The sequence below is a fragment of the Stegostoma tigrinum genome, chromosome 5 (genome assembly GCF_030684315.1).
Source record: "Stegostoma tigrinum isolate sSteTig4 chromosome 5, sSteTig4.hap1, whole genome shotgun sequence".
Taxonomy (NCBI): Eukaryota; Metazoa; Chordata; class Chondrichthyes; order Orectolobiformes; family Stegostomatidae; genus Stegostoma; species Stegostoma tigrinum.
In genome coordinates this window covers 94,354,280-94,380,648 of record NC_081358.1, presented here as the reverse complement: position 1 = coordinate 94,380,648, position 26,369 = coordinate 94,354,280, and the positions used below count along the sequence as shown (strand labels likewise).

At 41.6% G+C, this 26,369-nt stretch overlaps 1 protein-coding gene across 1 annotated transcript in view; it reads right to left on the bottom strand.

The window, feature by feature from the left end:
* LOC125451679 (SWI/SNF complex subunit SMARCC1) overlaps nt 1–26,040 on the bottom strand; it is a 104,101-nt gene extending 78,061 nt beyond the window's left edge. Inside the window, exons 1-4 of the mRNA XM_059646371.1 lie at nt 25,695–26,040; nt 9,714–9,833; nt 6,080–6,165; nt 336–417 (exon numbers count right to left, since the gene is read on the bottom strand). Of these exons, the coding sequence (XP_059502354.1) occupies nt 336–417; nt 6,080–6,165; nt 9,714–9,833; nt 25,695–25,820 (414 nt within the window). The 5' untranslated portion in view covers nt 25,821–26,040. The remainder of the gene's footprint in view (nt 1–335; nt 418–6,079; nt 6,166–9,713; nt 9,834–25,694) is intronic.
* Nucleotides 26,041–26,369: the final 329 nt, after the last annotated feature.

Sequence of the window (26,369 nt, the reverse complement as noted above, 5' to 3'; positions counted from 1 at the left end):
CAAAATATAAAACTTGAGGTCAAACTATGCTTGAGGAGGTTATGTTAACCAAGGCTGCAAAATTTCTGATCATGAACAGAACATGAATCCTAGGCATGAACCCGAACAAGAATTAGTCAAACAATGCATCCAAGTCTGACATCACACTTAATACAGCCACTCAAGAAAAGAAACATTCTGTTCATATCATGGTGTTCAAGTTCTGGTGCAGAATTTAGGACAATAACCTTCTAAATTGAAATTGTCATCTAACCAAAGCAGCAAATCCTTTTAATTCAGCAGGCTGACAGTTTTAAAACTGAATACAGATTTAATATAGCATCAAAGATACTTGCCTGCACCAGTGTCTTTTCTATAGTCATAAACATTTCTACATTACGATCCATTCTGGAAGGATTTTGCAAGTCGAACCTTCTCCTAAAAAGAAAATCAAAGTCACAGAATACTCACGAGATAGCAAACATGCACAAATATTACTTTGGGAGATCACAACAGCCATATCCACCAACTCTTGACACTTATTTTTCCTTTTGCTCTGAATGAAAACAATTCAATTCCTGTGAAACTAATAAACCACATGAAGTAATTAAGGATGAAACCAACAGAAAATCATCCATGAACACTACCCACCTGGTCAATCTGAAGTAAGTGCAACAACCACATCTTTTTATTTTACTAGATTTTTCAAAGTGGATTTAATTGGGAAAACTGCTTTATAACAAAGGCCTGAGGAAAGACTTGCTGCACTTTCGAACAGCAAATTTGATCTTCTCCACATGGGGGAGGTAAAACACAGGCTGGTTGACCACATTGCAGACCGCTTATATTCTGCCCGTTGCCCCCGAGCTTCCAGTTGCCTGTGACTTCAACACACTACCACGTTCCCATTCCAATATGCGTCTACAGTCTGCTGCAATGCTACAGTGATGCTCGAGGAGTAAACTAAAGAAACAGCATCTCATCTTTCCTTTGGGGACATTGTAGCCTTCAGAACTCAAAACTGAGTTCCATAATTTTACAGCCTGAATACCACACTCCACATCATTTACCTATCCCCACACTCCAGATCCTGTCACATGGGTTGATTTCAGCATAGCAACCCACTTTCAGCTTAACTCTCAGATTAATTCTGCTTTCTCTCTACAGATGCTGCCAGATTTGCTTAGTTTCTCCAGCACTTTTTCCCCTGCTGGAACACTCTTTACACTGTTGATTTGCAAAAAGTGCAATATGTAAATTGGTTTCGTGACATGGGGTGGTTGCATGAAGTGAGACTCATTCAGCAACTTGCTGCTGATTGGTTTGTGCAATTATGACCAGTCATGGATGCCAAAGTCATCAATCCAATAACAACTGGTCGTTTTCTGGGTTGCTGCACCATATACAGGTGAGAACGACATAATGGAAAACCCTCAAACCTCTGAAAGCACAAGTGGTGTGTTTTTCTCTCTTTCTCACGAGTAGAATACCTGAAGAGAGTCAGTTGCTTTCTCCCACTAGGTTGCTGTAAGCTATTGCTTTTAACCAGTATGTCAGAGACACCATGACTTGTAAACCAGTTCTTCTGTGCCTCCCGCAAAGAAGTGAAAAGAATCACTAAAACGCTTGGAGAACGAAAAGACCTGAGAAACAAAGGACCCCCCTCAATCAAATTCTGAGGGCTGCTCCAATTGAATGGTTTCTCCAGTATTTTGTTTCCCTTCTATCCACGACACCAGATTTTCTTTGGACTGTCTGTGTCTGACTACATGTGCATAGGGGGAGCTTTATAAAGACGTTTAACAAGTAGAGTTATAATATCAAGAGTTGTTTACTTATGTTTAGAATCTATTTTGTTACGATAAATTGTAGCTGCTGTCAACTACAGAAACTTGGACTGAAGTTTCTGATGACCAGAGTCTCTAACATGAGTAAATTGTAAAATCGGAGTACCTGGGTCAAATATTTTCAAGACTGAAATGACCGAAAATAGCATAGCTTGTTTTCTCGCACACTATCCCAAAATGTGTAACAATATCAACATCAATCAGTTGCAACCAACATTAAACATCGCACAGACTACATGTAGCTTTCACTTTCATAATCATTTCTGGATGATTATCTATTTTGAATATGCTTTGCAGGATATTTTGGTCAGGGTGATAGGACAAACAGGAGATGCAGTGTTAATTTATTGAAATGACACCATATACTTATAGACAGAAAACAAATTCCAATTACACGATGGTGGGGACAATCCATGTTTCACGCACTTGATAGAATACTAATCAATTTGACTCATTTGTTCTGGGCAATGCTGAATCTCAAAATTCAACCAGGCAAGTGAAAAACATTCCATCACATTTCAAGAATGTTAGCAAGAGAGATAGGGGTGAAATGAGGAGAAGCTTCTTTAGCAGATATAAAGATCTCAAATGCGTTGCCTGGAAGAGTGGTGGAAGCAGATTCAACAGGAGGTTTCAAAGGAGAGCTGGATATATTTTGAAAGTGATTCATCTAGAAGGCTACAAAGATAGGGCTGGAGAATGGGACCAGCTGGGTAGCTTTATTGAGACCTGGTACAGATATCAGTTGAATGGCCTCCTTTTGTACAGTAAAATTTCTTGACTCTACAATTTCTGCCTGGACCATGGTGGAGAAATTGGAACCTATCAAAAAGTTCATTTCGTCCTAACAGTCAGCAGGGTTTTGGAAAATGGTGAAATATTCTTTTGGCTACAGATATAAGTTTAGTTTATTTAAATTGCCAGTTATGAAAGATATGCTGTAGAGACAAGTTAAGTTATGCCAACCACGTTTTAAAAAACTTCCTTGTCATATAAAGCTGAGAGCAGATCATTCTTACCAACAACAAGCTCAAGGTAAAAACAAAGGAACCTACATCTCTGATCAGATGTCTGCAAATGTCATTCGATAGGTTAAAGTAGCAAAATATCAACAACTTCAAAACACACTGCAATCATGACAGGAGCAGCAAACAGAGATAGGGGTAGGAATAGCAGTCATTCCTATTGCTCTGCCTTTGTTTCTCTCCGCCAAAGCTTTATGTAAAGGATATGTCCTAATATGAGGCTTTCAATATATAATAAAACACTGCTGGGGAGTAATATTCCGGGAAGAGCAACTACTCAGTCAAGAAGTCATCCAATGTCAGGAGAAAAAGCCTGCTTGCTCAGGGATCCAAAACAATTGACCGTTCTTCCAATCAAGACCTATATCAACTTCCTATAATGCTATAAAACAACTTGGTAATAACAGCGATCCAATAAAAACAGGCTTTAGAAAGCAGGCACACTGTAAGCAGCTTCTGATTACTGTGAAGAGATCATTAGCCAAGTGTCAAACTGCTTGATTAAAAATATCTAAGAAAATCCAAAATGTCAACACTTTTGACAGGGATTCAAACATAAATGAAGATTTCACAGCAGGTCCAGGAAAGAACAGCCCTTCTGGATTCATCATTATTGACATTTGGTATAACAACAAATGGTGGGCAATGATCATCTCCAACAAGAGAGAATCTAACCTTATCCCCATGACATTCAATGGTATTACTAATATCTGAATTCAACCTCCCTTGGAGAATAAGGCTAAGGAAATAAAAGTGAGGAAATCAGGAAAGGGCAGAGGAATTAAATAAATACTTTGCACGAGTGCTTGCACTAGTAGACACCAACAGCATTCCAAAAATTGCTAAATAATCAAGGAGCAAAAGAAAGATGGGAAATAAATACAACATCACTAGAGAGTGTCAAGTCCCCTGGATCTGACAGGATGTATCCTAGCATATTAAAGACAGTGTAACTACAGAGATAGTTGCGCACTGGTATTCATCTTCCAGGACCCCAAACATTCGGCAATAAGTCCCAGAGGATTGGAAAAATGCAAATATGTCATCTTGCCTTTTTAAACAAAGATGTTAAATAAAGGTAATAACAGACCAGTCAGCTTCTATGTCAGTTACTGGAAAACAATTTGAGTCTATTATAAAGGATGTAATAGCAGAGAACTTAGAAATATAAAACATAATCAAGCAAAGTCAGCACGATCATAGCTGACAATTGTACTGGAATTTATTACATTAGTAACAAGGAGTATAAATGCAGGGGAAGCACTGGATGCAATATATTTATTTGGACTTTCAGAAGGTCTTTGATAAGGTGCTACATATTATGCTACTTAATAAACATGAGAGTCTATACTGCTGGAGGTAGTCAATCGGCAGAGAAACAGGATTGGTTAACCAACGCGAAAGATGGGGTAACAGCGGTATTTTCAGGACGAAATGTGGCTTGTGGTTTGCCACAGGATGTGTGCTGGGGCCACAATTATTTACGATATATATTATTGACTTGAAATGAGAAAAGTGAATGTGCAATAGTCAAATTGATTAATGACAAAAATAGCTGGGTAGGCAGGTGGTGACGATGGTACAAAGATTGTCTGCAAAGGGATGTCAACAAGTTAAGCGAGTGGGCAAAAAATATGGCACATGGAATATAAAGGTGGGAAATCGTGAGGTTATGTATTTTTGCAGAAATAGAGGAGCTGAATATTATTTAAATGGAGAAAAACTGCAGTAAACTACAGAAGACAGGGATCTCGGAGTCCTTAATTATGAAATCACCAGAAGTTAGTATCCAGGTTCAGTGGGCAATAGAGAAGGCAAAAGGAATGTCGGCCTTTATTTCAAAGGGAATGGAATATAAAAGAAGGGAGGTTTTGTTAAAACTCAACAAAGCATTTATCAGACCACAGCTGGAATACTGTGAACAGTTTTGGGGTTTTATCCGAGGAAAGATATGCTGGCATTGGAGACAATACTGTCAAAATTCAATTAACTGATCCTCTCTAGGGAGTCGACGTTCTTATAAGTGATGATCCACCAGGTTGTGCATGTACTAGATGGAGCTTAGATGAATAAAAGACATTGTTATTGAAACATACAAGATTCTTAGGTGAATTGACAGGGTAAATAAGGCAGAAATTGTTTCCCCTTATGGGTCAGTCTATAACCAGAAGGCATAATTTCAGCATAACAGGTTGCACATTAAGATGGAGAGGAAAAGGAGGTTCTTTTTCCTCCCAGAGGATGGTGAATCTGTGGAATTCTTTATTGCAGCAGCTACTGAGTCTGGGTTGTTTTGAATATTCAATATGGAGACAGGCATTATAGCAGAAAGGCAGCAAAGTGGAGGGGAGGGAAATCAAATTATCCATTACCTCAGAATAGCAGAGCAGACCCGATCGGCTGAATGGCTTATTTCTGCTCCCACGTCTAGTGGTCTATCAACATTGAGTGTTATACTAACTAGGAACGGAGCTGGAATGGCCATATAGATAGTGTGGGTACAAGACCGGGTCAGAGGCTCAGAATTCTCAGTTACTCACATCCCAACTCTCCAAATTTCTAAACCATCTGCCATCTACAGAGCCTAAACGCTATGGAATATTCACCACTTGCCTGGATGAGCCAAGTTCCAACACACAAGACACTTGACACTATCCAGGACAAAACTGCCCATTTGATCAGCTGTTCAACACCGTCAAAATTAACAATATCCACCAGTGATGCTCACAGGCTACAATACGTACACCCCGTAGCAACTCAGCAAGACTTCTTTGGTAGCACCCTTCCAAAAACCATGACATTAATGACCAAGAAAAACAAGGCCAGCATCTGCATGGAACATCACCACATGCAAATTCCCTTTCAAGCCACTCACTATCTTACTTGTAATTATATCACCATCCCTTTACTCTTGCAGAATCAAAATGCAGAAACCACCCCACCCACCAAAAAAAGGGGGTCCATCCACATCAGATGGACTGCTGCCACCTGGAACAGGGATCACCTTCAACGGTATTTAGAAATAGGTAACAAATGCTGGCCTTGTCACAATTACAAGTGCAAAAGTTTGCTTTTCCCAATTTTTATATAGCAATTTATTCTTAGTGAAATCAATCCTATGAAGAAGTAAGTGAAAACAGCCTCACTTGCTCAGGTTATTGTGCAACCCAAGCTCAGTTTTGAATCTACTCCTGACATTGATTAGAATAAGATTCTGGACTGACTTACCATCCCTGTTCACTCTTGAACTTGTAAGCAGCACCAAGGATATGACCCAAGGGTCCCCCAGCTTTGAAATCAAGGAAACATTTTGCCTGTTTTGACAAAACATAAAGGTCAACACTGGTGCAACACCACAGTACATCAGACAGCATTTACAATTTACTCCAATAACATATATGATAGTGGAAACAGCTATCCATTAGAGAGATCATTCAATTCCAGGAAAGTTCCTAAAGATGAACACTGACAGTTAGTTTGTTAACAAGTTATCTGGGATTGGAGTGTGACTGAGACGTCCAGGTTCTAATCTGTCTCAAAGCTTATAGCTCAAAATCAGGTCAAGAGACATGTCTCCAAAGTGGTGAAAAAAATTTACTGCTTGACAAGTGTTGCAATATTTTTGAAATCACTTCCTCCCCCCGAAAAAACAAATTGTCTTCCCTTACCAAGATCAACAACTAAAATAACTTTTGATTAGCTAATTCACTTCATTTTTAAAGATCCTTGACTATGCTCGTGGAACTCAGAATATGAAAGTGCTTATTCAAAGGTATCTAGTCCCTTTGTTGTTTTCGGTCATAACTCTTCTCTCCCTTTAGTTCAGGAAAAGTTCCATAACGCAAAGTCAGTTTTCAAAAGGTCAGTTCTCCAAGATGAGTTATCAATGTTATGAAACCCTTCAAAGTTTCCTCCAGTAGGAAATCCCTTTTAAACATGAGATTCCACAACTGGACGGATTTCCGGGCATGGCTTCACAAACAAAATCCTACAACAGAAGGTGGTTCTCATTAAACCCAAAATGCCAGCTTTCAGACTGGCCTCAGTCATGTCACCTTGTGAGGTTGTACATAAATTGCCAGGATGGGAGCAAAGATGTCCCACAATGATTGGTGTTAGGGCCTCCATTATTCACATTACTTATTAACAACCTGGATAACAACCTAGCAGATCATATATCCGAATATGCTGATGACACAAAGTTAGGCAGCACTGTAGACAGTGTAGATGATAGCATGAATTTACAAAGGGATATTGACAGAATAAGTGAATGGGCAAAACAGTAACAAACTGAAGTTCAACATAAGGAAGTGAGGAGTTATCCATTTTAGACTGAAGATAGATAAATTAGGGTACTTTCTAAGGTTCTTGAGTAGATTTGTAGCTCGGGTTATGGATGCTGTGGTAGGTTCGTTCGCCGAGCTGATCCGTTAGTTCAGACATTTCGTTACCTTGCTGGGTAACATCATCAGTGCAGTCTCCAATGAAGCGTTTTTGTGTTTTCCCGGCTCATCCTGCCAACTCGTTCAATTGGGATGACACCAGGATCCTAGGACAGGCCAAACAGAGACAAACACAGGAATTCCTAGAGGCCTGGTCCTCCACCAAGAAGACGATCAACACACACATAGAGCTAGACCCTGCATATAAACCACTGCGAAGGAAAACCGGAAGTGAGGTAATCAAATTCAATGGACCCCGGAGTTTAAACACCAGGCGGGAAAACACAACAGCGATTCACCGGAGGCTGCACTGATGATGTTACCCAGTAGGAATATGTGAACTAACAGACTAGCTCGGTGAGCAAACCAACCAAAACAGAGTACTTTTGAGATGACAGGTTAATTATAATGGATGTCTGAGGGATTTTGGAGGTTCAGGGGCATAACCTTTTAAAATGCGAAGAATAGGTAACAGAAAATAAGCAAGCAAGCTCATGGAATAATGGCCTTTACTTCCAGTGGACTGGAGTACAAGGATGCGGAAGTAATGCTGCAGCATGACAAAACCTTAGTAAGGCTTCATTTAGAGCACAGTGAACAAATTTCGCACGAAATCTTACAACAGATATAATGGCCTTAGAGGGAATACAACATAGGTTTACAAGAATGATACCTGGATGTCACGGGTTAAGTGATCAGAACAGATTAAACAAAATTTAGTTTGTGTTCTCTATCATTTAGGAAGTTAGAGGTGAGTTGATCAAAGTCTTCAAGAAATTAACAGGAAAAGACAGGGTAGATGAAGATAAACAATTTCCACTGGTTGGGGTTTTGAGAACTAGGAAGGATAGTCAGAGCATCAGGAAAGATGTTAGGAAGCACTTCTCCAGAGTAGTGCAGGTACAGAAATCTCTTCCACAAACAGCAGTGAATGCTACGTCAGTTCCTACTTTTAATCTGAGATATCTTTGCTTAATAAAAAAAAACTATTACTTTCCACTTAGGCCACAGGTCAGCCACGATTTCATTCAATGAATGACGGAGTAGGCTCAAAGGGCTGAATGACTTACATCTGTTCCTTTGTCTTATATTCCAAGAATTACACGCCCTGCAAACCGAGATGCAATTTTACGGTCCAGAGGCAGCTAATTATGAATCTTCCATTAGCACAACTTCTCTGCCAGACATATCCCACAAAAGTAGACATTGAGCAACAGGACATTCCAGGTTTGCAAAGATTGCCTTAAGAATGTGGTTTTGGGGTAGGGGGAGAAATTCCTTCAAATAGAGCAGGTCAAAAAGCCCAATGATCAACCGTAAAGTGATGACACAGGTCCGATCTCATGACCGATATCAACACCTCCAGTGTCTCATTTATCACAATGCTTGTGTGGCATTCAGTCATGAGGGAGCACAAGGCTACTCCAACTACTGACAGACCCAAAGCTCCAGTCTTCAACACTTGCCGCAAACCGTTCCTTAGGTAGTAATGCCATCGTTCTCCCTCGTCACACCCCAAGACTGAACTAGACTACTGGTAACATCAATGTTGTACTCAAACCAGAGTTCAGCTCTTGACCACAAGCCCATCACAAAGACTGCTACTTCCAGCTTGAAAACACCTCCTCTGTTCAACTATTTTAACACTCATTCAATCCTCTCAACTTAACTCCTGAAATTTTTCTCCTGACAAGCTTTCCATTTAACCTGTATAAACTACAGCTCATCTAAAACACTGTTGTCCACATTCTAAAAATTGAAGAAAAACGAGTAAACCTATTTAACTCTTCTACTGACCTACATGGGAAGTAGTCCCATACCACTTCTCTTCTGAAATATTCATTCTCATTCCAAAATGCTTCCCACCCACACCCTCAAATCTTGTTCTCACATAACCGGTTTCAGGCATACTTTTTGGTTTTTACCAGCTGGGCCCTTTGCCAACTGTCTCTACTTCTCTTTCTGCACATCAGGCTTCCTTAAAACCTAGCACATGAACCAAATTTTGTCGTGCCTAAATATCTTATTAGAAGGCTCACTGTCAAAATTTGATACATAGTACTCCTTCTTTGGGACATGTCACGATAGACTACCAGACCATAGGGCTGCTCTTTCATCTGACAGACAGAATGACAGAGAGTGACAATTGATGATGATTAATCTGAGGATCATCACTCCTCGAGTAAAGAGAGAGATTGAGAAGGAACCTCCTTGATATTAAATTTCACCATACATCTTGAATGCAAAGTTTCAAACCAGGCTTATGGTATCAATGGTGCCATTTTCCTCATTTAGCTTACAAATTCATCCAAGTCAAAATAAAAAGGTTCAACATAGCTAATCTTATATCGACCTCAACCAATTTATATGTGAACATTCACACAGGCTGACAAAACAGATTGTGCTTACAAGTTACTTACTGGAAGTTTAGTTAATGCAGGATTGTTAACGTGCTTGCCAAAAGCATCTTCTTGAAACTGAAGCAACTGCACCACAAGTCCAGCCAGTGTTTTGTTTGAAGGTGAATCTGCATGTACAAACTGAAAAATACAACTGATTTAAAGACTTTGTAGGACAGAAAGGAAGTACAATTTTTGACTGCATCCTTCTGAAATGGGAAACTCTTCACTTGTCTATGCAAGTTCAACTACAACTAAATTACAGTATCAAGAGTAAAACAAAGTGATTCAGGTGGTCGTGATGGTGGAATACAAAGATTAATTCAACAGGTTTGTTAGGCTAAAAGGCACATGATCATCACTGTTGACATCAGTTCAGCAAGAACCAGGCTATGACAATCTCCAATAAGACACAGAATTTAACCATGTCCCCAAAACATTCAAAGGTATTACCAGCAGTAATTCACAGCCCTCCCCTGCAATCAATATCTTGGTGGTTATCATTGAGAAGAATTTAACTGTACATCACTCTCAATGTTCATTCCCTTTACTCCTGACACACACTGGCAGCATTTACAGTACCTTCCACAGTGTATTTCAATTTCTCACATCGCCTCCTTGGACCACACCTACCAAATCTGTAACCTCTACTATTCTGAATGGCAGATGGACAGGATCAAGTTCAGATATTTGGCAGTGTTGTCAGGAACAAATTCCCTCCAGGTCATGCATGATTCTGACTTGGAACTACATTACCATTCCTTCACCGTTACAGGTCAAAGTGTTGGAACTCCTTTGTAACAGTACTGATTTGATTTGATTTATTATTGTTTCATGTACCTACGTACAGCAAAAGGTTTTGTTCTGCATGCAGTGCAGGCAGATTGTACCATGCAGAGCGCATTCGGTAACTGGAGAGCCGAATACAAAATTACAGAGAAGGTGCGCAGACAGTGAGATCAACGTTAAATTTCAATTTGAAAAGTCCATTCAGAAATCTAACAACAGCAGAGAAGCAGCTATGGGTGTTCCTATACTTCAAGGCCTGATGCATTTCAAGGAGGCAGCTGATCATCCTAACAGAAGCAGCTTCAGACATTATGGAGACTTTGATTGTAATTTTCCAAAAATCCATGGATTCTGGGAAGTACTGGAAGACTGGAAAACTACTATTGCGACATCCCCCTTCAAAAAGGAGAAGGGCAAACAGCTGGTAAACATAGGCTACTTAGCCTGTGGAAAAATGTTGGAATCAATTATTAACAAATAATAGCAGAACACTTGGAAAAAAATCATGTAAACAAGCAACATCAGCATGGCTTCATTTAAAGGTAAATGCATGACTAAATTATTACAGTCTTAAGAAAATCTCAGATTGGATCAAGGGTCAATCAGTAAATGCATTCTATTTGAAATTCCAAAAGACTTTTGATCAAACATCCTACAAAAAGTCAAGGCATAAAGGTCACAGCCCACGGTGTTGGATGTAGCATACCAGCAGGGAGAGAACTGACTAATAGGCAGGAAACAGTACCTGGGCTAAGGGGTTCTTTTTCATATTGATGCTCTATTAGCAGGGGATCAGTGCTGGGACTGTAAATGCTTACAATATATATTAATCATCTGGAGGAAGGAAGTGAATGTACTGTATCCAAATTCTGAAATAGGTATTGGGGGTTTTGGTAGGCTTAATGTGGACACACCTCTGGGTCTAGAGGAGTTGTATTTCAGGCTGTTGTGGGAGATGAGGGAGGAAATTAAAGGGGCTATGACTCAGATATTTCATTTCCTCCCTGACCACAGGGAAGGTGGTAGAGGAATGGCTAAGTCATTAAAGTCCACAGAATTGGAGGTAGAATACTTGCATGGATACAGAATTGGCTCATGGGCAAGAAACAGCAAGTGAGGTTAAGGGAGTGTTTTTTTTTCAGATTGGAGACCTGTGACCAATGGGGTTCTACATGATTCCAGTGTGGGATTTCCACTGGAGCCACAACTATTTATAAAATATACAAACAATTCGGAGGAAACATGCTGTAGCCAAATCTGTAGATGATTCAAACTAGGTGCAAGGGCAAATTGCGAGGGGGACCATTTTACAAAGTGATACTGATAGGTTAACTAAATGGCCAAAAGCTTGTTAAATGGAGCATAATGTTGGAAAATTTAATATGGTTGATTTTAGAAGGGAGAACAAAGGAACAGCTTCATTGATAAGTGGAGAAAAACTGCAAAAAGTTGAACACAAAAAGGGACTTGGAGGTATTTGTGCATGAAACACAAAACTAGCACACAGGTGTAGCAGATAATCAGGAAAGCTAAAGAAACGTTTGCCCTTATTCCAAGGGGACTGGTGCCCAAGAGCAAGCAAGTCTTATTGCAACCGTACAAGGTGCTGGTGAGACAACATCTGGAGTACTGCGAGCAGTTTTGGTCCCCTTGTTAAAGGGGAGAAATTATTTCATTGACGGCAATTCAGAAAAGGTTCATCACAATGATCCCAAATATGGAACGACTGTCCTATGAATAGAATATCTTTTATTTCATGTGTAATCCAGTTTTTTTTTCCTTTAAATTTGTTCACAGGATGAGGGCATTGCTGGTGAGGCAGCATTTATTGCCCTCCGCTAATTGCCCAGAGGTAGTTAAGAGTCAACCACACTGATGTGGGTCTGGAGTCACTTGTACGCCAGATCAAGTAAACCTGGCTGTTTCCTTCTCTAAAGGGCAGTGAACCAGATAGGTTTTTCTGACAATCAACAATGGATTCACTTAATTCCAGATAAGTGTTACTGAATTCAAATTCCACTCATCTGTTGTGATGGGATTTGAACCCAGGTCCTCAGAACATTATCTGGATCAATAGTTCAGCAATAATGCCATTAGGCCATTGCCTCCCCACTGCAGAAGTACAGTGAAAAGCTTTGAATACATCTGCATCTTATGGTGCTTTCTTGGGTACAAATATCCATGTATAAATTATGATCACAAAAGAGGAATAAAAACTAATTACGTTACTTTCCAGAGTTTAAAAAATAATTTAGAAATGAGGCATTGTTAAAGGATTGACATTACAGTCAGGAAAGAGCAAGGTTTTGACTCTATTCACTGGAATTCAGAAGAATAAGAGGTGAGCTCATTGAAACAAATACAGTTCTTATAGGGGCTTGACAGGGTAAATGCCAAGAGCATGTTTCACCTAATGGGAGAGTCACAGAATCAATGAGCACCAACTTAAGAGTAAGAAAAGATCAGTTAGGGAATCTAGGGTTATGGGGAAAGAGGAAAGTGGATGTGAGCAATGTTAGATCAGCCACGATCCTATTAAATGGAGGAGCAAGCTCAAAGGGCTGAAAAACCTATTCCTGTTCTGTCATTTTTATGGTCTTATTACCTTTTCAAGAACTACAGTGGTTAGAAAAATTAACGTTGGCCAAGCAAACAATGTCCATGTGCTGCGAACAAATAAAAATATCATTGAAGCCATAAAACCTATCTCAAGAGGACATATGAAAGCTGGTGACATGACAACAGACGATGGCACCAAAGGGGAGCCTGTGCCTGGGGAAAAGAAACAAAGTTGGGATTATGGAGAGACACGTAAAAGACATCCAGATCAAAAGTGCAGGGTAGAATGAGCAGTATTTTTAAAAAAGTAACAGAGAAGTTAAGAAGGTAACATGTCCATGCTCAAATAATGTTGTTTTTTATTCGTCCACTTATGCAACATGGGCTTGATTTACACAGTAACATTTACCAAGTATCCGTAATTGCCCGAAAGAAAATGGTGGCTTTTTCACAAGTGCAATGTGTATACCGCACATACCGTTCGGGAAGAATCTTATACAATTCTGATCCAATAACAGTCAAATGAATACCTACTCAGATGAATACCTACTCAGTTCGAAGTCAGGATAGTGTGGGGCTCAGATGGAAACATGTAGAGCTCAAACCTTGTAATATTTTAATGTCTTATCATAAGCAAACATACAATACAGATCCTGCTTTAAGTTTAGGTGGGTAAGTGCCAACAAGAGATGATCTTAGCATCTTCCCTTTGACATTCAGACATTACAACTGGGTATTTGATAGCAGAGAATTTGAATGTTACTGAAAAAGGACATTTTGCCTCAGCTTTTCGTGTTACATTCACCAGCACAATTTATTGGAATACCAGTTCACGGTGCTAATGAACAGTTATACTGCTCTTGTACAGAGTGCTGACTAGTTGACAAGTTGATGCACTGGTCAAGCCATTGCCGTGGAGACTGCACCAAATTGCTGATGACTGACAGTTAAGTGCCAAGCTTCATTTAAAATTTTAAACCAAACAATTTGATTCTGATGAGAGAGGACTTTGCCCTGAGAAAATGGCTGTACGTAATTTAATGAGTTGAAGCAAGCACAATATACATACATGTTGTGATTGCCTGCAAAGAACTGTGCATTCTTAGTTTAGCTGTAGTATCCCTACAGTGTGGAAACAGGATCTTCAGTCCAACAAGTCCACACCGACCCTCGGAGCATCCCACCCAGACTCATCCCCCAATCTACACATCCCTAAGCACTATGGGCAATTTAGCACAGCCAATTCACCTATCCTGCACATCTTTGGACTGTGGGAGGAAACCGGAGCAAACGCACACAGACACGGAGAGAATGTGCAATCTCCATACAGACAGTCCCCCAAGGGTGGAATCAAACCTGGGTCCCTCATGCTGTGAGGCAGCAGTGCTCACCACTGAGCTACCGTGCCACACAGGAACACAAGCACACAACAACACTATTCAACCCATCAAGCCTGCCCTACCATTCAATAATAAATCACAGTTGATCTAACTTCTAAATGTCTTTTACTTTTTTAAAAAAAGTCTGCACGCAATTGATAGATTTTGGATTGCGAATCTCTGCCATCAATGCACCAAAGGACTGATAAAATCCCAAAGATTTACAAGCCCTTAGGTTAAAAAAAATACCCCTCTCAAGTCTAAGGGGCATCCCTTCCCTTTAAAAGCAGTCTTTTCTAGACTTCCCAGCAGGGGAGGTGATAGCCTAGTGGTATTGTTGCTGGACTGTTAATCCATAGACCCAGATAATGTTCTGGGGAACTAGGTTCAAATTGCACTATGACAAAGGGTGGAATGTGAATTCAATAAATATCTGGAATTAACAGTCGAATGATGACCACAAATCCATTTTGCATTGTTGGGGAAAAACCCATTTGGTTCACTAATGCCCTTTAGGGAAGGAAACTGCCATCCTTACCATGTGACTCCAGACCCACAGTAATGTGTATGCCTCTCAGCAATTAGGAATGGGCAATAAATCCTGCCTAGCCAGCGATGCCCTCATCCCGTGAATGAATAAAGGAAAAAAAAATACAAAGGAGAAACATTTTCCTGCATCTTGAGTTGGAAAATGGACAGGTTGGGAGCAGAGGGATTTTAAAGCTATTGAAGTCAATATTCAGGCCATTATCCATCTTCCTACTCAACTATCCCCTCTACCCCTACCACCCCACCCTCCACCCTTCTCCCACCCCCCCATATTTACCTCTGGGCTTTCCCCACCCAGTCCTGACTAAGGATTTTGGCCTGAAACATGGGTTTTCCTGCTCCTCAGGTGCTGTCTGACCTCCTGCGTTTTTCAAACTCCACATTTATTGGCACAGACCCAGGGTGCCCAATCTCTCTTCATAGGACAGGCCCCATCCGAGGAACAAGTCTACTGAAATTTTGTTGTACTGTGCCTATGCCATTATCATCTTTCCTGAGTTAAAGGGCTCAAAACTGCAGAACATCCCAGAAGTGGACTAACCAAGCTCCTATACAATTAAAGCAGAAAACTACTGGAGAAAATTCTGAAGGACAGAATTAATCTCCATTTGGTGAGGAAAGGTTTGATCAGAGTTAGTCAGTATGGCTTGGACAGAGGGAGATCCTGATTCAAATTCTGAGGATAATAAAAGGGATTTCAGGACAACCTTTGTCAAGGTGCTACATGGAAGACTGATAACAGTGGTAAAAGCATGAGATCCAGGGTAACTTGGATCCAAAACAAAAGATGAAAGAAATGCAGATGCTAGAAATCAGAGTTAACATTTCGGTTTAAGTTCCTTCCTTGGGACCGAGGAAGGGCCACTGGGCCAAAATGCCAACTCTGATTTCTCTCCACAGATGCTGACAGAACTGCTGAGCTTTACGAGCAATTTCTGGTTTTGTCACTTGGATCCAAAATTGGTTTACCTGTAGAAGACAAAAGGTGATGGTAGACGGGTGGTTGTGAGACTGGAGACCAGTGTCCAGCCTTTATCAGTCATAGCTTAAGATTATAAGAGCAAGGAGGTTACGTTGGAGATGTACAGGAATAGCAGAGGTCCAAAAGCACAGAAATGGGCCTGTTAGCCCAACTTGCCCATACCACCCAGTTTTCACACATTAACCTAGTCCCATCTGCCTGTATTTGGTTCCTATCCCTTCCTATCAATCACATTTATTTACCTAAATATTTCTTAATTGACAAAACTGTATTCGCTTCCACCACTACCTCCAGCATCCAATCCAGACTCTCACCACCCTATGTGAAACAAAAGGACCCTCTGGGCCCTTTTGTATCTCTCCCTTCTCTTCTGATAATTCAAACTTCACTTAGGTCATAGCTGCAGTACTGAATGCAGTTCTGGCCACTGCACTATAGAAGGGATGATTGCAGAGTGGGTGCAGAGGAAATTCACCAGGTAGTTGCCTGGGATGGGGCAGTTCAGCTATGAAGCGAGGCTGGATTTGGTCAAGTTGCTTCCTTTCGAACAGACAGGGGACCTGATTGAAGTGTACATGATAAGGGGCATGGTCAGGGTGGATAGAAAGCTCACCTTACTTGAAGGATCAATAACAATGAGACATAATTTCAAACGTGAAAGGCAGGAAATTTAGACAGGATGGAGGAAAGTTTTTTTTCCCCCACCCAGAGGGTGGTGGAAATCTGAAATGCACCTCTTGGGAAGGGTAGTTTCAACAAGAAACCCCACAACCTTCAGAAAATTTTTTGCAGCGATAGTAGGAACTGCCAATGCTGGAGAATCTGAGACAACAAGGTATAGAGCTGGGTGAACACAGCAGGCCAAGCAGCAAAGAAGCAGGAAGGGTCTAGTCCCTTCTTCAGAAAGAGGAGAGAAGGGGATTCTGAAATAAATAGAGAGAGAGGGGAAGGCAGATAGAAGATGGATAAAGGAGAAGATAGGTGGAGGGGAGACAGACAGGTCAAGGAGATGGGGTTGGAGCCAGTAAAGGTGAGTGTAGGTGGGAGTTAGGGAGGACGGACAGGTCAAGGAGGCAGGATGAGGCTAGTAGGTAGAAGATGGGGGTAAGACTTGAGGTGGGAGGAGTGGTTAGGTGGAAGGACAAGTTAGGGAGGCGGCTACGAGCTGGGCTGGTTTTGGGATGCGGTCAGGGAGGGAAGATTTTGAAGCTTGTGAAGTCCTCATTGATAGCATCGGACTAAATGCGAGAGGTTGAAAAGTGTTAAGGTGCAAAAGGATGTCAGTGCCCTTGTCAATATGTCACAAGGATTGCATGCAGGTGCAGCAACCTATTTGGAAGGTGGATGGAATGATGACCTTTTTGTTGCAAGAGGACTAGAGTATGGGACAGTGATAATCAGCCTAACGAAACATCTGCGGAACAACAAACCAGCTCGGTGAGCCATCCAAACTTAACACCCACCGCACGAACTACAGATCTACTCCAAAACCTTGGAAACCTCCAGGCGCATCAAGCTCAAACTGGCAAGAAAATGGGAAAACTATGCCAAATGAGACAGCGCAACCCATGAACCACTTTCCTTCCGACATGGATGCCTCAGGAACCAGTATTACCACACAGTGTGAAGTACAAATCACCCATCAACAAGCCACAAGCCCAAAAAACAGCAAAACAAATCGGCTGCAAGACGGTAACGATAATGATAAAATGATACACATAACCGGCTCCACAACTATAGAGGAATAACGCACCAAAAAACGTTATTCCAGAGAACTATCAAGACTGCACAACCGACATGGAACGAGCCATTAACATCAGCTGACTGACCACAAGAGCCAAAAGACAGACCCTGCAAGGCCAGCTAACCACACTTACGCGCAAAAACGTCAACAGAACTGACACATGGATATGGAACCTCTCCGACAGAAAACTGACAGACGCAGAAAAAGCCGTTCTCACCCACGGACTGAACTACAACTACAGGGACGCCAACAAAGCGGAATTGCTAGCTACACTGGAAGCCACACTCAAGATCAACAATATCAATGAAGAATCACAACAAACTGTAAAGACAGACAGTAGTCCGGACACTAACCAGAAAGAGGGAACTCAACACCCTCAACACATGGGAAAAACAAGCCCTGGACAAATTAAAGGAGGACAAGAACATCACTATACTACCTGCAGGCATATGGGGCATGACAGTGATAATGAATAAAAAGGACTACATCTCCAAAGAACAAACACTGCTCGCCAGCGAGAACACATTCCAACCAGTGGAGACTGACCCGACACCACAACTAGGCAACAAAATCCTATACACGCTACAAAGACTTAAACCAACAGGACAGATCAACAAAACAGACTTCTTGAGAATGAAACCCAAAAGGAACCAACACACGCCAATTCTACGGCCTCCGCAAAGTGCACAATCCAGAAGTCCCCCTCAGACCCATTGTCTCCCTACCAGGCACTCCATCGCACAGATTAGCCAGAGAACTGCAAAGAAGACTCAAGCACCCCACTCCATCCACTCAGCCCAAGAATTACTCAACTCCAAATACATAAAGACAGAGGACGAAGAGACCATGATATCGTTTGGTGTCACCGCCCTATTCACCATCTACAGACATACCATTAGCAAGGGAAACAATGACAATGCTACTTGAACAAGAACATGACCCCAGCGAAACCATCTCCAAGGACACAATGCTTAAACTACTGGACCTATGCCTGACCACCCACTTCACCTTCAACGGCCAAACATGTGAGCCAATCAATGGGACACCCATCTCCGGACTCAGCAGAAGCAGTGATGCAAAGACTGGAGAGGACTGCCCTTCCCCAAATCCAACCTAAACTATGGATACACTACGTAGACGACACCTTTGTCATCATTGAACAGACCAAATTAGAAGAGACATACAAACTCACAAACAACACCTTCACTGGAATAAAATTCTCCAGATAGGAGGAGAGGAACAAACAGCTCCCATTCCTGGACGTCATGGTGGAGCACAAGACAAATGGGAACTGCAAACGAAAGTATACCGAAAAGCCAAACACAGAGACGAGGTATTGAACTTCAATAGTAACCATCCCAGCACACACAAACGAAGCTGCGTGCAAACACTACTTAAAAGGGTAACAATATACTGCAGCAACACACAACTATGCCAAGAGGAGGAGGAATACCACTTTTAAGTGTTCAAGGTTAACAAATATCCAAAGAACTGGGTCAGGAGATGTCTACAGGAGCAGCATCAGAAAAATTCTACATGCCCTGACACATTCATCACACTACATGATGCCTGCATCAGGAACAAGTCAGAACTCACCACAAGACTTCTACGACCACTGGGCATCAGAATGGCACACAAGCCCACATCAACCTTACGAGAAGTACTCACCCGAACTAAAGACCCACTCCCGGCTGTGGACAGGACCAAAGTCATCTACAAGATCCCCTGCAGAGACTGCGAAAAACACCATAATCGGACAAAAAGGAAGGAAACTAACAACAAGAGTACATGAACACCAACTGGCTACAAAAAGGCATGACCAATACTCACTCATCTCAATCCACACGGACATGGAGAACCACGACTTCGGCCGGGATAACACCAAGATCCTGGGACAGGCTAGGCAGAGACAAGCACAAGAATTCCTGGAAGCATGGCACTCCACAAAGCATGCTATAATAAACACATTGAACTCAACCTCATATACATTCCACTATGGAGGAAACCCGGAAGTGAGGCAATCCATCGCAACGGACCCCAGAGTTTAAAAACCAGGCAGGTAAACACAACAACACTTCTTCAGAGGCTGCACTGAGGATGTTACCAAGCACAGGAAAGAAACATCTGCGGAACAAATAACCAGCTCAGCTGGCCAACCAACCTCAATACGTAGCTTCTAATGCAATCCTAGTCACAATCGTAATTGTCAATTTGCACTTTCCTCTCATGCAGGGTGAAGTGTTGGTTTTCAAATTGATTTGCTATTTTTGTTAATTGCCCTGATGAAGGAAAGTTGAAAAGCCTCTAAAAACTATTCCGGTGGTAAAAATTCTCTTGTTCCTTCCACCTCGTTCATGTCAAAACCTAGAGAGAGTCGAGACCCATTTCAAACCGGACCTCAATAATTCTGAGTGACTGTGATCATTTGTCACTTATCCTCCAATTTAACCTAGGAATGGAGAAAACAAAGTCAGGCTTACAATAACACATGATGTGAAGCCGTAATTGGCATAGTTACTCCTCCTAGTTGCACATCTAGGGATGCCAATACAGAGTCAGATGAATGTTAGGCATCCATGCTGAGAAGAACATTACTGTATGTTGGAGAATTCTTTTAAAATTCATTATTGATTAATTTGACCCAGCGACACTGAAGAAACTGAGTTATCTTTCCAAATCTGGATGGTGAGTGGTTTGGAGAAGAACTTCCATGTGGTATTCCTCTTTACCTGTTGCTCATGTACTAGCTGGTAGTGATCGTGGGTTTGAAGGATATCAAAGAATTTTTGGACAATTTGCAGTGCATTTCGATGCGACAAACTGCTGCCACTAAGCATCACATATGTTCGGTGAAGTGTTTTTTTTTCCTTTATTCATTAACGGCATGACGGCATTGCTGGCTAGGCAGTGTTTTCTGTCCATCCTTAAGTGCCCAGAGGGCAGTTCAGGGTCAACACATTGCTGTGGATCTGGAGTTGCTCATAGGCAAGACCAGGTAAGGATGGCAGTTTCCTTCTTTAAAAGGACATTGGTGAAACAGGTGAGTTTTTCTGATAATGCATTCATGATCACCATTACATAGTTAATTCCAGATATTTTACTGCTGAATTCAAATGCCACCTTCTACCGTTGCAGGGCTTGAACCCAAGTGCTCCACAATGTTAGATAATAAAGTGTGAAGCTGGATGAACACAGCAGGCCCCCACAATGTTATCTGGGTTTCTGGATTAACAATCCAGCAGTAATACCCCTAGGCTATTGCCTCCCCTAAATCAATCAAGTGGGCTACTTTGTCCTGGATTCTCAGTCATGCAACTCAAAGGTCCTTCAGGCTTTGCTGGTCAAAAGAGCCAACTAATTATGTTTATTCCATTTTCTAGCACTTGGCCCATAGCCTTATGTGCCTTAGCAAGACATGTGTACATCTAGATGCTTCCAAAATGCTTCTGAAATGCAATGAGAGATTCTGCATCTACCACTCTAACAGACAGTGAATTCCAGATTCCTATGACCTTTGAGATAAAAACTTAATTTCCCACACTTCCCCTTTAAAATGTTCAGCCCCTATCTCAAACCTACGCCCTCATCATTTTCACCTTGGAGGAGAGATCAAAGGTTTTTGTATCTTACCTATGCCCTTCAATTTAACACACATCTCATTCATGTATTCCTCCCCACCCTTCAGTCTCTTCTCTTCTTCCAAACTAAAACTCTTCAGCTCAAGCAACGTCCTGGTAAGTTTACTCTATGAAGCAGAAGTGTTCTTGAGGCTGCACTCATCAAGGCAAGTGGGGAATATTCCATCATGCTCTTGTCTTCAGCCTCGTAGATTAGATTTCAGAGATTCAGAAGCTATGTTACTTGCTGCAGGATTCAAAGCCTCTGACCAACTTTTGCAGCCACTGTCTTGCAATGTTTCATACAGTTCAGTTTCTAGTTAATGGTAACGACCACATTATTGGTAGTGGAGGAAATCTTCGTCCTTATTTGTCCTGTGAGCTAAGAATCTGCTAAGCATCAGCACCCTGCAAAGATTTGGAACTTAGCTTGTTGGAGATTGCTGAATTTGAACTGTATTCACAAAAAAATTGATATCTAACACATTGAGTTCTTTCTAATTCATTCATGATGGGGGATGACAGTGACACTAGCTAGGCCAACATTTATTGCCCACTCCTAATTGACCTGAGGTAAAGCGTCAACTATACCAGCCAAGCTGGGTAAGGTTGGGACTGCCTTCCCTGAAAAGATATTGGTGAACCAGATGTGTTTTTTACAACAATCAAAAATGGCCACATTGTCACCATTAGACCAGCACTTTAATTCTAGAATTTTTACTGAATTCAAATTTCACCAACTGCCATGGTGAGTGTTGAACACAGACACCAAAACATTAGTCTGAAGTTCTGCATTACCAGTTCACTGACATTACCACAATATACGAGTGTCACTGCAGGATTGATAATAATTGCCTGCTCTTAGTTGCTGTAAGCAATTTCTAGGATACTAGAGTCATACATATGACAGATCTAGTACAAATGAGCTGGAAATGACCTTTATTATATGCCACTGAACCAGTAGATAATGACAACTACCTAGTGGCTACATGATAACTTGTACTGAAAGGCGCTTTCGTATTTGAGAACTTTGATTTAGGAGCTCCAAACAACCAATACCCGATGCTCCCTTTCCATCACACTGGCATCCACATACATGGGATCATAAGGCACCATTTCTGCCACCTCTGGGAGGGATGCCATCATCAGTCAGATACCACTCATTCCTTCCTGGTTAATATTTCACAGGGATTGTCCCCCCCGGCAAATCATAGTCCAATCACAACGCATTCTGCATAATCCCAGAAGGTGCAACACCTACCAGTTTACCTCCCCCTCTCCTCATTGTCCAAGAATTCAGATACATTTTCAGGTGAACCAGTCAATTACCTGCATCCACTCAATCTAGACTACTATATTCCCTGCTCACAATACGGTTTCTTCAACATTTGGGAGACAAATCCCAGACTGGATAACCACCTTACTGAACACTTACATTCTGTCTGGAAAAATGATCCAGAGCTTCCAGTCGCCTCTGACTTTAATAGAACACTATGCTCGCTGGCCAATGTTTTGTCTCAGGCCTGCAGCAGTACTCTAGCAAGGTCCAGCACAAGCTCAAAGAACAGTATCTTATTTTCCGCTTGGGGTCCTTACAACCTACAGGGCTCAATACTGAGTTCAATAACTTTAAGGCCACAACACATCTTCCATGAATTTCACACACCCCAAGCTCTGTCACAATGCAGGTTGATTTGAGCACAGTTCCACTTTTAACTACAAAATGGTCCCCATTAATAGTTCTTCTTTCTCCTAATTTATCATTATTCCCCCCTCGTTTGTCTGCCCAACAATCTCACCCTCTCTGCGCTGTACCTCCATCTGTGACTTACTCCTTTAAACATCATCTTTTCCTTTCTCCCTATTTCACCAGCACGCATACTACTTTTCTGAGCTACCATCAGTTAAGAAGAAAGATCACTGAACCCAAATAGTTAACATGGCTTTCTCTCCACAGACACTACCAGACTTCCTGAATTTTTCCAGCTCTTTCTGTGTATGAACCCAAATTACTTATTCAATAACTTGCGCATTGACACTGTTCTCCGTTTACAACAAATTTAAAAGTACCTGTTACAGATCAGCTGCAGCATGTTTAAACTGCGTTTTTTTTCCATGCACACACATCCCAATTTGTAGTAGGTCTGTCAAGTGCAACTGTCATCAAGGTAAAATGTAATACTTGTTAAGTTTTCTTTTAAACCCAGATTCTCCAATTAAACTGGCTTTCTTTTCACCATGGAAGTCAGATTGCAATGCCTCAGTCAAAATGTCAGGAGCAGCCAGGCTGCATATTGGACATGACAAAGTGCTGGAGAAACTCAGGAGCTCAAGTAGCATTTCAGGAAAAGAAAAACTTTAACACAGGAGAATTGAATTGGACTGTGTAACTGTCTTCCATAAGGTCACATTAGGCTCAAAATGTTAACTCTTTCTCTCTCCACAGATACTACCAGAACTGTTAAGATTCTCCAACACCTTGACTCTATTACAAATTTTTCTTATAGTATTTTGCTATTATGTTGAACGTGACCGATAATTACAGTCAAAGCCCTATGCTTAATTTGCATTTTTATTGTCAAGGGGCAAAGTGGAGCTCTTTATTGTGCGCTATGAACTTGTGACACAGCACAAGTTATGACTTGCATGAACTACTCCACAATTCTCCCAAAAATAGGTAGCACAGCAGTGTGTGCCATAATCACCATGACTACAATGTGGTTAAATGTGCATGATAATACAATTGCAAAGTCAGGAGTTTCTCATTCAAATCATGCAATACTAAGATGTTTGAGTTATACTCTGTACCACTTGCCAAATTTTAGAGATGCAGTGAGTGTGACCCTTCATTTAAATTAGACATGTTCAATTATTCAAGATTATTCTTTTTAAAATTTGAACTACTTGTTTTGCTCAGCTGGGTAAAATTCCAATGTGAATGTTAATGGGGGAAATCAAAAGCATTTGATAATCTACATGCAGTTCAAAATAAGTCATTTTTCAAATTAGGCATGTTACCTTAGATTGGATTTTGTAATGATTACAAACAAAAACACAACTGGATTTCGTTCTGTCACTCTAATTTCTTTCAGTAAAAATGTGCTCCACAACGGAATAAGCTTCACCATTATTCACTGCCCTCACATCTAAACTAAAACAATAATCATAGAACCCTACATTGTGAAAACAGACTCTCGGCCCAACAAGTCCACACTGACCCTCAGAGCATCCCACTCAGACCCATTCCCCTAATCTACACATCCCTAAACACTATGGGCAATTTAACATGGCTAAGCCATCTAGTCAGCACATCAGTGTGGGAGGAAACCCATGCAGACACAGGAAGAATATGCAAACTATAACAGTCCATAAGACTTAGGAGTGGAGGTAAGGCCATTCGACCCATCAAGTCCACTCTGCCGTTTAAATCATGGCTGATGGACATTTCAACCCCACTTCCCTGCACTCTCATCAGTCGTCCAAGGGTGGCATCGAACCCAGGTTCCTGGCACTGTAAGATAAAAATCTCCGAAATGCTCTGTGCAAACCAATGCCATTTATTGTGCAAGCACCTGTTGATAATACTTCATATTTTGTGTATTTCATATAAACACTTCATTAAACTAAATCAGCAGAGCAGGAAATACAAATATCATTACTCCACCTACAGTTATCCAATCAAGTAGCATGTAACCATCTGTTTCTGCCTTACAAACAGCATGATCCGTGATGCTGGTTCAATGGATTCATCTGTTCCATCCTTTTGTCACTGACTCCCTCTTACCGAGCACAACTTCCAACATCAAATTAACAAAAAAAGTGATTGGAGAAGTCAGCATCCTTCATTTCTCTGGTCCTGAATTCATTCCAACTTTGAGAATTTATCTTTACGTGTGAAGTTTTAAAAGTGCTCATTAGTCACTTAGTTAGGTCAATAAAATTGGAACTCCCTGATTTCCCGCAACTGTGGGAAAAAAAAGTTTTCACTGTACGAAGAAAATCTCGCCTCGCAGTGTTAAAAAGAACGAGATGAAATTACAAGTATCTTTGCTGGAGGCGTTCCCCGCACGAACCGAGCATCACCGGCCCCAACCTCCTCAACACAAAGCAACTACAAACTCTTGGACCTCCAGCTCCACGAGATAGTGGCCTCCCGCAGGAGGAAATTCTGCAAAGAATGCATGAGACGCTTAGTAAACCGGGAAAGGGGGGGGGGGGAGAATCGGGATAAGTCCCGTTCCGTGTCCCTCTAAAGCCTTACACCGCGCAATCATCAACCTTCCAAAAGCCGAAGAAGGCCTCAGCCGCCATTTGGGGCAGAGGGGCCCGGGGAAGCCGGCTCAGTCTCTCCGGCTCGCGTTTGTCGAGTCCTCGGACACTCACTTTCTTGTAGTTTTTGCCCAGCCACAACCTCAGGCCGTCGAACTGCGCCACGGTTTCTGACGACTCCAGGAACCTGATGTTCGGGCCTCCGTCTTTCTTGCGAGACGCTCCAACCGCCGCCGCCATCGCTCAGCTCTCGCGCTCACACACAAACAGAACAACAAGCCAACAAAACCAAACTTTATTGTTCCGGCCACGCGCCTGCGTCGTTCTGCCCTGTGCACTGAATGGAGTCGGTGCGGTCCAATTGCTCCTGAGGTGTTAAAGGAAGACCAATTCACATTGTAACAATGAAAATGGGTCTCTGGAGGCCATTCGTCCGTTACTCGGCCGTTTGACGCAGCCTTGCCATGAAGATAACGCCCGAGTAAGGTTATGGCTGTATCCTCTATCTCAGTTTCACTTCCCTGAAGCACTGCCCCCAAAACTGAAATTGCTGGAGAAAACTCATCTCCTGTAAGTACACGAAGGGTAAAACAGTAGCTAGGGAGAGAATAGGGCCTGCAAAAGATCAATAAGGTCATCTAGGTGTGGATCCACAAGAGATGGGTGTGATCCCAAATGAATATTTCTTTTTAGTATTTACTGTCGAGAAAGGCATGGATGCCTGGAAACTTGGAGAAATAAATACAGGTATTGAAGAGAGTCCACAATACAGAAGAAGAGGGGCTGGAA